General features: G+C 37.3%; 1 protein-coding gene across 10 annotated transcripts in view; it reads right to left on the reverse strand.

Annotated features, from left to right (window-relative positions):
- Window positions 1-13,896, reverse strand: part of LOC125175786 (butyrophilin subfamily 1 member A1-like) — a 101,476-nt gene that overhangs the window by 46,528 nt on the left and 41,052 nt on the right. For all 10 annotated transcript variants that reach the window (XM_047876635.1, XM_047876634.1, XM_047876629.1 and 7 more), the window contains exon 5: window positions 43-63. In XM_047876635.1, coding sequence (XP_047732591.1) covers window positions 43-63 — 21 coding nt within the window. The remainder of the gene's footprint in view (window positions 1-42; window positions 64-13,896) is intronic.

The raw sequence follows: 13,896 nt of genomic DNA on the forward strand, positions 1-13,896 counted from the left end.
CAAATGCTTGAACTGCTCTGAGTTAGAAGTAAACCAACTCACCATGCTTCTTCTTGAGTGAACCTAAAAGGAAAAAGAAAAAGAAAAAGAAAAACAGACAAAAATGAATTTATTAGTAGAACTCATCTATGGTGTGGTTGAGCTTCTCTTTTGGCTCACAAGAGGATACTCTATTAATCCAATTTGACATTCAGGTTTTTAGAGAGTTTCCTTCCACTGTTTAAAAGCATCATGAAGTTCTGTGTGTGCGTGTGCGTGTGTACACACACCTATATTTTAAACCTAAAATAGTAGAATACAGGATTAATAAAATGGGAAATAAAGGTAAAACTTTAAAAGACTTTATTTTTTTTTACCATTTATTTATTTCTGAGAGACAGAGACAGAGCATGAGCAGAGAGAGAGGGAGACAGAATCCTAAGCAGGCTCCAGGCTCCGAGCTGTCAGCACAGAGTCCGATGCAGGCTCGAACTCACAAATGGCGAGATCATGACCTGAGCCTGAGTCGGATACTTAACCGAGCCACCCAGGCGCCCCTAAAAGACTTTAAATCAATAGCCTGGGGTTAATTATTTCTAACTGCAATGCAATCATTATAGAGAAAAATACCTTATTATTTTAAATATTGTGAATATATATATATATATATACACACACACACACACACACCATATGTAAATTATATAAATATATAAGAATATATGTAGGATAGATAGATAGGAAGATAGATAGATGATAGATAAATATAATTATAAGATACCATCTGACTTCTTAATTATTATTAAGTGTATAATCTTTGGCAGTAGTACATTCCACTGTTGTGCAAATATCACCACTATTTCTGAAATATTTTTATCACCCTGCACAGAATATCTATATTAATCAGTAACTTCCCACTGTCTCAAACCTCCAACTCCCTTTAACTCTATGTCTGTTTCTATAAAATCTGATTAGTCTAGCTATTTAATATCAGTTAATCATGCAATATTTCCCTTTTTGTGTCAGGCTTATTTTACTTGGTATAATGTTTTCAAGGCTCATTCATGTTGGACTATATATCACAATATCATCCCTTGCTATGAATAATGAATAATATTTCACTATTTTATGTAATATAGTTAATTTGCCCATTCATGTAATGATGAACATTTGTGTCGTTTCTTTATTTTGGCTGCTATACATAATGCCACGATGAACATTGGCATAAAGAAACTCTTCAACTCCTTGTTTTTAATTATTTGGAGGTATGTTACTAGGAATGGAATTGCTTGATCATATGGTAATTATATTTATAGTTTTTTTGAGGAACTGCCAAAAGTTTTCCACGATGGCTGCAGCATTTGAAATTCCCACCAGCAACGTCCAAGGGTTGTAATTTCTCCATATTCTCCCCAACACTTGTTATTTTCACTTTTAAAAATAATATAGCCCTCCTAAAAGGTGTGAAGTGATATCTCATTGTGGTTTTGGTTTTCATTTCCCTAATGACTAATAGTGTTGAGCTTCTTTTCATGTACTTCTTTGCCATTTTATATCTTCTTTAGAAAAATATGTATTTTTTTTCTATTTTCAAATTAGGGTTGTTTGTTTTGTTGTTGAATTTGTAAAGTTCTTTATGTGCTCTTGAGATAAAACCCTTATTTGATATATATTTTGCAAATATTTTCTCCCATTCGGTAATTTGTCTTTTATCTCTCTTGGTAATGTCCTTTGATACAAAGTAGTTTTAAATGTCAATGAAGTTCTGAGCACCTTGCTGGCTTAGTCTGTGGAGCAGGCAGCTTGATTGTGCAGTTATATGTTTGAGCCCCACATTGGGTGTAGAGATTCCTTAAAAATAAAATCTCTAAAAAGTTAATTAAAGAAGTCAGTGAAGTTCAATTTATGTGTTTTGTTTCCCCCTTTGGTGTTTGTGCTTTTGGTGTCCTGTTTAAGAGTACAAGGTCATGACTTGCCCATGTTATTTATTCTATACTTTTTTATTAATCTTTATTTCACTGATATATTTTGAGTTAGTTTTTCTATATATATGAAGCAGAGATCCAACTTCATTCTTTTGCATGTGGAAATGCAGTTATTCCAGAAACACTTGTTAAAGGGACAATATTTACACATAGAATGGACTTTGAGCTTTTGTGAAAATTCAATTTGCAATAAAGGTTTACTTATAGACTCTCAATTCTATTTCATTGATACAGATATGATATACATGATAAAGAGATGAAAGATAGAAGTTAGACAGATAGATAGATATTTATTCAATAACCACACCTTTTTGATTACTGTAGCTTTGCAGTAAGTTTTGAAATGGGAAATTATGATCCCTCTAACTTTGTTCTTCAATTTCAAGATTTTTTTTGTTGTTGCTATCCATGGCCTCTTGTGATCCATAAAAATTTGTATACCAGTTTCCCCACTGTAAGAAGTGAGCTTGGAGTTTTGATAGTGATTGCATTAAGTCTGCTGATCACTTAAGTAATATTGGCATCTTAATCATACTAAATTTGCATTTTTATGAATTCGTGATTTCTTTCCATTTGAAGTCTCTAATTTCTTTCATAAATGGTCTGTAGTTTTTAGTGTGCAATTTTTTACATCCTTGTTTAATTCATTTCTCCTTGCTTAATTTTTCTAGACACTATTGTAAACAGAACTGACTTTTTAATATATTTTTTTCTGATTTTTTTCAGGTCTATAAATATATAACTAATTTTTGTATGTTGATTTTCTACCCTATGAATTTGATAAATTGATTCATTATTTCTATTAACTTTCTTGTGGGTTGTTTGATTTCAACATAGAGGATGATGTCATCTGTGAATAGATTTTGTTTCAATTTTTATTTTCCAATATGAATATCTTTTATGTATTTTTCTTTTCCAGTTGCTCTGCATAGAACTTTCAGTACAATGTGTTGAATAGACGTGGTAAAACTGGCAAATTGTTCTTGTTCCTGACTTTAGGAAGAAAGCTTTCAGTTTTTCCCTTTTCATATAGTGCAAGCTTGTGGATTTTGAAAACCTTCCCTTTCTTATGTTGAGGTAATTTCCTTATATTCGTATATTTATTAATGCTTTTAATAAGAAAGAGTGATAGATTTTTTTTAAATGTCTTTTCTGTGTCACTTGAGATTATCATGTAGGCTTCTACCTTTAATTCACTAGTAAGGCCAATTACATTATTTGATTTTCTTATATTGAAACACTCTTGTATTCCCGGGAAAATTCCACTTCATTATAGTGCATGAATCTTTTCATATGCTGTTTAAGATGCTTTTAGATTCAGTTTGGTTGCATTTTGTTAAATACTCGTAAGGATATTAGTCTGTATCCTTTTCTTTCTTTCTTTCTTTCTTTCTTTCTTTCAATCAGGCTTTGGTATCAGGGTAATGCTTGCCTCATAAAATGATTTATGAAGAGTTTTGGACTCTTCTATTCCTTGGAAGTGCTGTGAAGCATGGTTTTTAAATCTTTAAATTTTTATATAATTCACCACTAAAGTCATATTGCCCTGAAAATTCTTATTTTGAAAGACTTACGTTTACTTATTCAATTTTGTTACTTTTTATAGGTCTGTTGTGATATGGTAGATTATTTTGAGTCAGTTTCAATAATTTTTGTATTTCTAGAGATTTGTTCTATATGTCTTGATTATGCAATTTTTGGTAAGCAATTGTTCATAATATTCTCATTGTAACTCGGATTTATTAACAGATCCTGGTACTGTCCCCTTTCATTTATGCTTTGTTTGTATTCTCTTTTCTTCTATTTTTCTTTCCAGTCTAGTCAAATGCTTCTAAATTTTTTGACCTTATTAAAGGCACTATAAAGTGCCAATTTATTTTTTTTTCTATTCTATATTGTTTCCTTTTCTTCTCTCAGATTTTCATTTAAATTGCTCTTTTTTTTTAATCTTCTACTTCCTCACGTCTAATTTTATTTACTAAGGATGTTCTTTTAGAACTTTGTTGTTTACAACTATAGTTTTCTCTATGGCCACTTTCTTCACTGTATTCCGTAAACTTTGTTATGTTGTGTTCTTTTTCACTTTCATTCATCTATATTTTCTAATTTCTATCATAATTTTTACTAAATTGTTTTGTATTGTTGTTTTTACATATTTCTAAATTTTCCAAGTGACGTTTAGAAAGTCTAAATATGACTTCAAACTTTCAAAGTGGATTAAGGCATGTTTATTGAATCACCGTCCAATTTACACTTGTAATAAAGATCAGTCACCCCAACCAACACTGTAACTTTTTTCTGCCTGTTGGCTCAGACACATAAGGATTCCTATGTGGCCAGGTGGCATTCTTAACTTCCAGTTTGGTTGGAATTATTGTTGTATATCCCAATGGAACATTCCTCCCTCTGGAACAAAGTCTGCTAGGCCAACAGAACATAAAGTCATGGGAACAAAAATTAAAATTTTGTTTATGGTTCACTGTAGGTAACTGTGAATGATACCACTCCATTGGCTCTGCTTTGATTTCAAGATTTGTGAATTAAGATAATCAGCACCATTGATTGAATGCTGATTCAGAGCAGACACATTCTTCAGGAGAAAGTTCTCCTGGTCCTGTGAATATTGCAACATACTTGATGTTCTACTTGAACATTTAAAGTTTATTTACTACCTTTCCCTTCGTTGAGATATCACATTGTTCCATAATATTGATGACATGCTGATTGGACCTAGTGATAAATGGTACTTATCAGTAAAAAAGGGGGTGGAAACATTTCAGACTAAGATTCAGGGCTTGTCTAGAAACTTCTAAGGGTGCAGTGGTTTGGGACATGTTGAGATATTCTTTCCAAGGTACATGATAAGTTGTTGCATCTGGACCTTCCTACAACCAAGAATGAGACACACCATTCATTGGGCAGCACTGGATTTGATAGGCAATATTTTCCCCAGTTGGGTGTGTTATTTTCTCTCATTTACAGATTCAATAGTCTGCTCATTTCGTGTGGGACCATGAACTAGGTCTATATTATTGTGGAAGCTGTTTTGTCTCTACTCTGGTAAGACACAGTGACATTTTTGGTCTCCTAGACTTAGTGTAGGTTCAGATATAGTGTGTAGTCGTCCCAAATTGTTTATTCCCCTTACTGCAATGTACATTTACTCTGGTAGAAGTCTTAGAACCCTTGGGGAAAGTCTGTGAGAAAGTTTGAGTATCAATTTTCAGTAATATGGTGGAGTTCATTCTCAAAGAAACACAAATTGCCATTACTTAAGGACTTTGATCTATAAATTGGCTCAAATCAGAAAATGATTGAATGACTGTGACTATGTTTTTTTATGATTTAAGTTAGACTTCTATTTACCTGACTTAGAACTTTTCTGCTTGTACAAATCAAGCAAAAATTTAGCAGACTTCCTATTTTACTTCTAAGACCACCATGTTTAGTCAACAGCATAAGTCTGCATGAGTCAGACTCCTAAAAATGCTGCTTTGACTCTGCTGTCCATTACAGTAGTCCCACCCCTTGTGCCTTTGGAGGTTGAGTGCCTCCACTTAACCCTTACCACCTTGGGATCTAATTCCTCCCACAGCGTTTAAAATTTTCAAGTAAGTGACTGAATTTACCACTGTGAATTCTGACCCAGAAAGATGAGTGATCACAGTACACTTCAAGGATGTTCTTAATGAGGCTCGTCTCATAAATTTATTCCTCACAGTTATGATGTGAGGTATGTCATTTAGACCCTCCTAGCATGGGTGACTGGTCTTAAAAAACAAATTCATTCTAACTTTCTAATCTACCTAAATCTTCGAATTCCTTCCTTCACATTAAAGAAAGTAATGTCTGGTATACCCAGTTCACTTACATTTGTTGTTCAGTGTTTCATCCAAACAAAGTGCTTTCTGACCACTTGAGTTGCAACATCAATTAAATGCAGACTTCATACCAATAAAGTTTACCTGATCCAAATTTATGTCCCTTCTACAATTATTCCATACACTTAATATCCATTCCCACTCACATTACATGCATTATTACTTGTATTAATTAGAAAACTTAAGTTTCTAATTTACACTCCTTTAGATTGTATCACACCTCCACATGGGTTACACTTTAATACCACATTTAGGATTCTGCTGGGACTCAAGTCTAATTAGAAGTATAGAAGCAAAAAGGTGCTATAAGTCTTGTGAGAATCAGCATTATCTTGTAAGGCAATTTCCTCAGAGGAAACCATTATTAATTTTAGGTAATACAGAGTTAACCCCCATCAGGTGGAGGTGGACTCAGAGGCCAGTGTGGGTAAGGATGCTGCTGCTACTGGGGTTATGCAGGACAATTCTGTGGGCTGGGAGGTCAAATCTACTAGAACTGAGGAGGGAAATCTTCATGGAGGTAGGTAAGTTTCTTCCATTGGTTAAAAAAAATCAGAATTTAGGGGCCACATGTTCCCAGGTTCACCAGGGTCTCCCCACATACCCACCTCAACATATAAAATTCCATTCTCCTTCATCAGTGTTGTCACTTTAAGAGTGGATGACATTTAGGGGAGCCTGGGTGGCTTAGTTAAGCATCCAACTCCACCTCTGGTCATGATCTCACAGTTCGTGATTTGAAGCCCCACATCAGGCTCTGTGATGGCAGCTCAGAGCCTGGAGCCTGTTTCAGATTCTGTGCCTCCCTCTCTCTCTGTCCCTCCCCTGCTTGCACTCTCTCTCTCTCTCTGTCTCTCTCAGAAGTAAATAAACATTAAAAACATTTTTTAAAAAATTTTAAAAAAGAGTAGATGACATTCAGTACTGGGAGTTTAACTTATGTTTCAATTCTCCTAGTCACAGGCTGAAGTTCTGTGTTTGGTTTTAAGCAATTTTAACCATGCAACTACAAGAAGTAAGGGACTTCTTCAAGGCAAACATAGAAGTTCTTAGATTATTTATGTCACACTTGAGCTGAAAATTGTAGTCCCTGAGCTCATCTTTTTCTTGCATCACTTTGCCTAGTGGCAATAGGAGTAACCAAGCAACATCATTACATTTTTAGTTTAAAAAAATGAAAAATATAATATGCAGTCATGCAACTACTTGTTTCTTATAAGTGGTTGATTAGGAATGTCCAAAGCAGATATTTTGCATATTTTTATAAACAGTCAAAAACATGAACTATCTGTGCTCTCTTTACTACTGGAAATAGAGTCATTAATATATTTCTTAAGTTTATATTTTTAGAGGGAGAAAGAGCCAGTGAGCAGGGGAAGGCGCAGAGAGAGGGAGAGAATCCTAAACAGTCTCTTTAGTGTCAGCACATAGCTTGACACAAGACTCAAGCCCATAAACTGGGAGATCATGACCTAAGTCAAAATCAAGAGCAGAAGCTTAAAAGACTGAGCCACTGAGGTGCCTTAAGTCACTAGTATCTTCAAATCTAATCAGAACCAACCCATCCTTAAAATGATGTTTCTCTAGATCCACTCTTAGTAACAAATTCTGTATTAGTCCATGTTCTCCTGGAAACAGAACCAATATGGTATAAACTGATAAGTGATAGATCATATACATATCTCTATCTATCTAATCTACTGGTAGGGAAAAAGAGAGAAAGAAAGAGGAAGAGAGAAAGGAAAAGAAATTTAATAATATAGGCTTAGCTCACACATTTCTGGAGGTTGAGAAATCTCAAATTGGCCACTTTTAGGCTGGAGACCAAGAAAACCCCATTGTATAGTTCCAGTCAAAATCTAGAGCCCTAACAAGCATGACATCCAATCACATAAGTCTCAACCTGAATCTGAAGGACTAATAGTTGAGCAGGCCAGTGGTGTAAATTCTGTTCTGAGTCCAAAGGCCTGAAACTCAAGTGCATCAATATCCAACAGTAGGAAATGGATGTCCCACTTCAAGAACAGAGTTAATTCTCTGTTATTCACCCTTTTTGTTCTATTCTGGGCATCAATGGATAGGATGATGACTACCTATATTGGTGAAGATTATCTTCTTTACTTACTGTATTAATTTAAATGTAAATAACTTTCAAAAACACTCCTACAGACAAATCCAGAAATGCTTTATCAGTTATTTTGACATCATTTAACTTATTCAAGTTGAGACACAAAATTTACCATTACAGTGTTCCACAAGTCCCTTAGACTGTTAATTTTTCTATATATTTTTTTGCTTTTCAGATTTAACATTTACAATCATCACTAATTATTTAGAACATGTATTCAAAATGCATTTGAACCCCTCTAGTAAATTTTAAATTTTATTTATTGAACTTTATAGCTCCACAAGTTTTGTTTGATTCTTTATATTTTTGTATTTTTATTAAAATTTTATTTTGTCCATTCAGTTTTCCTGGTTTCCTTTGTTCTTCCCTCCTTCCTTCCTTCCCTACTTCCTTCCTCTAATTCTTTCTCTTTCTTTAATATTTTTTTTTGTTTATTTATGTTTTGAGATAGTGAGAGACAGAGCACAAGTGGAGGAGAGGCAGAAAGTGAGGGAGACACAGAATCCAAAAATACTCCAGGCTCTGAGCTGTCAGCACAGAGCCTGATGAGGGACTTGAACTCAGAGCCTTGAGATCACGACCTGACCTGAAGTCGGACACCCAACCGACTGAGCCACCCAGGTGCCCCCATCCTTTCCGTCCCTCCGTCCTTTCCTTCTTTCCTTCCTTCCTTCCTTCTCTCCTTCCTTCCTTCCTTCTCTCCTTCCTTCCTTCTTTCCTTCCTTCCACCATTCCTTCTTTTCTTTTCTTTTCTTTTCTTTTCTTTCATTCTTTATCTTTCTTTCTTTCTTTCTTTCTTTCCTTCTTTCTTTCCATAGTGTTCTTTAGCTATTTGATTATATTTTAAACTTGCTTTAGAGTCCTTTTTTGGTAAGTCATAGCTCTTCTTCAAGAATATTTTGTTGAAGTTGTTGCTTAGTTACTTTCCAAAGTTATCTTTACAAAGATCATATATAATCATGTATGGCCAACGAAGTCCATGTTCTTTAACTTGTATTCAGCTAGTTGTTTAGAAATATATTTACTTGGAGGATAGGCAAGATGGCGGCTTAGGAGGACGCTGGGCTCACCGCACATCCTGCTGATCACTTAGATTCCATCTACACCTGCCTAAATAACCCAGAAAACCGCCAGAAGATTAGCAGAACGGAGTCGCCGGAGCAAAATGCAGACGAGAAGCCCACGGAAGAGGGTAGGAAGGGTGGCGAGGCGGTGCGCGCTCCACGGACTGGCTGGAGGGAGCCGGGGCGGAGGGGCGGCTCGCCGGCCAAGCAGAGCCCCCGAGTCTGGCTTGCAAAAGTGGAGGGGCCTGATGGACTGTGTTCCGACAGCAAGCGCGACTTAGCCTCTGGGAGGTCATAAGTTAACAGCTCTGCTCAGAAAGCGGGAAGGCTGGAGGACAAAGGGAGGGAGAGCTGCTGAGCCCCCTGACAACAGAGCTCAGTTTGGTGGGGAACAAAGGCACTCGCCAGCGCCATCTCCCCCGCCCATCCCCCAGCCAAAATCCCAAAGGGAACCGGTTCCTGCCAGGGAACTTGCTCGCTCCGAGCAAACACCCAACTCTGTGCTTCTGCGGAGCAAAACCTCCGGCAGCTGATCTGACTCCCTCCCGCTACCACAGGGCCGCTCCTGAAGTGGATCACCTAAGGAGAAGCGACCTAAGCCTGCCCCTCCTGCCCTGTGCACCTTGCCTACCCACCCTAGCTAATACGCCAGATCCCCAGCATCACAAGCCTGGCAGGGTGCAAGTAGCCCAGACGAGCCACACCACCCCACAGTGAATCCCGCCCCTAGGAGAGGGGAAGAGAAGACACACACCAGTCTGACTGTGGCCCCAGCGGTGGGCTGGGGGCAGACATCAGGTCTGACTGCGGCCCCGCCCACTAACTCCAGTTATACACCACAGCACAGGGGAAGTGCCCTGCAGGTCCTCACCACGCCAGGGACTATCCAAAATGACCAAGCGGAAGAATTCCCCTCAGAAGAATCTCCAGGAAATAACAACAGCTAATGAGCTGATCAAAAAGGATTTAAATAATATAACAGAAAGTGAATTTAGAATAATAGTCATTAAATTAATCGCTGGGCTTGAAAACAGTATACAGGACAGCAGAGAATCTCTTGCTACAGAGATCAAGGGACTAAGGAACAGTCACGAGGAGCTGAAAAACGCTTTAAACGAAATGCATAAAAAAATGGAAACCACCACAGCTCGGCTTGAAGAGGCAGAGGAGAGAATAGGTGAACTAGAAGATAAAGTTATGGAAAAAGAGGAAGCTGAGAAAAGAGAAATAAAAAAATCCAGGAGTATGAGGGGAAAATTAGAGAACTAAGTGATACACTAAAAAGATATAATACATGCATAATTGGTATCCCAGAGGAGGAAGAGAGAGGGAAAGGTGCTGAAGGTGTACTTGAAAAAAATCATAGCTGAGAACTTCCCTGAACTGGGGAAGGAAAAAGGCATTGAAATCCAAGAGGCACAGAGAACTCCCTTCAGACGTAACTTGAATCGATCTTCTGCACGACATATCATAGTGAAACTGGCAAAATACAAGGATAAAGAGAAAATTCTGAAAGCAGCAAGGGGTAAACGTGCCCTCACATATAAAGGGAGACCTATAAGACTCGTGACTGATCTCTCTTTTGAAACTTGGCAGGCCAGAAAGAACTGGCACGAGATTTTCAGGGTGCTAGACAGAAAAAATATGCAGCCAAGAATCCTTTATCCAGCAAGTCTGTCATTTAGAATAGAAGGAGAGATAAAGGTCTTCCCAAACAAACAAAAACTGAAGGAATTTGTCACCACTAAACCAGCCCTACAAGAGATCCTAAGGAGGACCCTGTGAGACAAAGTCCCAGAGACATCACTACAAGCATAAAACATACAGACATCACAATGACTCTAAACCCGTATCTTTCTATAATAACACTGAATGTAAATGGATTAAATGCGCCAACCAAAAGACAAAGGGTATCAGAATGGATAAAAAAACAAGACCCATCTATTTGCTGTCTACAAGAGACCCATTTTAGACCTGAGGACACCTTTAGATTGAGAGTGAGGGGATGGAGAACTATTTATCATGCGACTGGAAGCCAAAAGAAAGCTGGAGTAGCCATACTTATATCAGACAAACTAGACTTTCAATTAAAGGCTGTAACAAGAGATGAAGAAGGACATTGTATAATAGTTACAGGGTCTATCCATCAGGAAGAGCTAACAATTATAAATGTCTATGCGCTGAATACCGGAGCCCCCAAATATATAAAACAATTACTCATAAACATAAGCAACCTTATTGATAAGAATGTGGTAATTGCAGGGGACTTTAACACCCCACTTACAGAAATGGACAGATCATCTAGACACACGGTCAATAAAGAAACAAGGGCCCTGAATGACACATTAGATCAGATGGACTTGACAGATATATTTAGAACTCTGCATCCCAAAGCAACAGAATATACTTTCTTCTCGAGTGCACATGGAACATTCTCCAAGATAGATCATATACTGGGTCACAAAACAGCCCTTCATAAGTTTACAAGAATTGAAATTATACCATGCTTACTTTCAGACCACAATGCTATGAAGCTTGAAATCAACCACAGAAAAAAGTCTGGAAAACCTCCAAAAGCATGGAGGTTAAAGAACACCCTACTAACGAATGAGTGGGTCAACCAGGCAATTAGAGAAGAAATTAAAAAATATATGGAAACAAACGAAAATACAACAATCCAAACGCTTTGGGACGCAGCAAAGGCAGTCCTGAGAGGAAAATACATTGCAATCCAGGCCTATCTCAAGAAACAAGAAAAATCCCAAATACAAAATCTAACAGCACACGTAAAGGAACTAGAAGCAGAACAGCAAAGGCAGCCTAAGCCCAGCAGAAGAAGAGAAATCATAAAGAACACAGCAGAAATAAACAATATAGAATCTAAAAAAACTGTAGAGCACATCAACGAAACCAAGAGTTGGTTTTTTGAAAAAATAAACAAAATTGACAAACCTCTAGCCAGGCTTCTCAAAAAGAAAAGGGAGATGACCCAAATAGATAAAATCATGAAAGAAAATGGAATTATTACAACCAGTCCCTCAGAGATACAAACAATTATCAGGGAATACTATGAAAAATTATATGCCAACAAATTGGACAACCTGGAAGAAATGGACAAATTCCTGAACACCCACACTCTTCCAAAACTCAATCAGGAGGAAATAGAAAGCTTGAACAAACCCATAACCAGCGAAGAAATTGAATCGGTTATCAAAAATCTCCCAACAAAGAAGAGTCCAGGACCAGATGGCTTCCCAGGGGAGTTCTACCAGACGTTTAAAGCAGAGATAATACCTATCCTTCTCAAGCTATTCCAAGAAATAGAAAGGGAAGGAAAACTTCCAGACTCATTCTATGAAGCCAGTATTACTTTGATTCCTAAACCAGACAGAGACCCAGTAAAAAAAGAGAACTACAAGCCAATATCCCTGATGAATATGGATGCAAAAATTCTCCATAAGATACTAGCAAATCGAATTCAACGGCATATAAAAAGAATTATTCACCATGATCAAGTGGGATTCATTCCTGGGATGCAGGGCTGGTTCAACATTCGCAAATCAATCAACGTGATACATCACATTAACAAAAAAAAAGAGAAGAACCATATGATCCTGTCAATCGATGCAGAAAAGGCCTTCAACAAAATCGAGCACCCTTTCTTAATAAAAACCCTTGAGAAAGTCGGGATAGAAGGAACATACTTAAAGATCATAAAAAGCATTTATGAAGAGCCCACAGCTAACATCATCCTCAACGGGGAAAAACTGAAAGCTTTTTCCCTGAGATCAGGAACACGACAGGGATGCCCACTCTCACCGCTGCTGTTTAACATAGTGCTGGAAGTTCTAGCATCAGCAATCAGACAACAAAAGGAAATCAAAGGCATCAAAATTGGCAAAGATGAAGTCAAGCTTTCGCTTTTTGCAAATGACATGATATTATACATGGAAAATCCGATAGACTCCACCAAAAGTCTGCTAGAACTGATACAGGAATTCAGCAAAGTTGCAGGACACAAAATCAATGTACAGAAATCAGTTGCATTCTTACACACTAACAATGAAGCAACAGAAAGACAAATAAAGAAACTGATCCCATTCACAATTGCACCAAGAAGCATAAAATACCTAGGAATAAATCTAACCAAAGATGTAAAGGATCTGTATGCTGAAAACTATAGAAAGCTTATGAAGGCAATTGAAGAAGATTTAAAGAAATGGAAAGACATTCCCTGCTCATGGATTGGAAAAATAAATATTGTCAAAATGTCAATACTACCCAAAGCTATCTACACATTCAATGCAATCCCAATCAAAATTGCACCAGCATTCTTCTCGAAACTAGAACAAGCCATCCTAAAATTCATATGGAACCACAAAAGGCCCCGAATAGCCAAAGGAATTTTGAAGAAGAAGACCAAAGCAGGAGGCATCACAATCCCAGACTTTAGCCTCTACTACAAAGCTGTCATCATCAAGACAGCATGGTATTGGCACAAAAACAGACATATAGACCAATGGAATAGAATAGAAACCCCAGAACTAGACCCACAAACGTATGGCCAACTCATCTTTGACAAAGCAGGAAAGAACATCCAATGGAAAAAAGACAGCCTCTTTAACAAATGGTGCTGGGAGAACTGGACAGCAACATGCAGAAGGTTGAAACGAGACCACTTTCTCACACCATTCACAAAAATAAACTCAAAATGGATCAAGGACCTAAATGTGAGACAGGAAACCATCAAAACCTTAGAGGAGAAAGCAGGAAAAGACCTCTCTGACCTCAGCCGTAGCAATCTCTTACTCGACACATCCCCAAAGGCAAGGGAATTAAAAGCAAAAGTGAATTACTGG

This window comes from Prionailurus viverrinus, chromosome A1 (genome assembly GCF_022837055.1).
Source record: "Prionailurus viverrinus isolate Anna chromosome A1, UM_Priviv_1.0, whole genome shotgun sequence".
Taxonomy (NCBI): domain Eukaryota; kingdom Metazoa; phylum Chordata; class Mammalia; order Carnivora; family Felidae; genus Prionailurus; species Prionailurus viverrinus.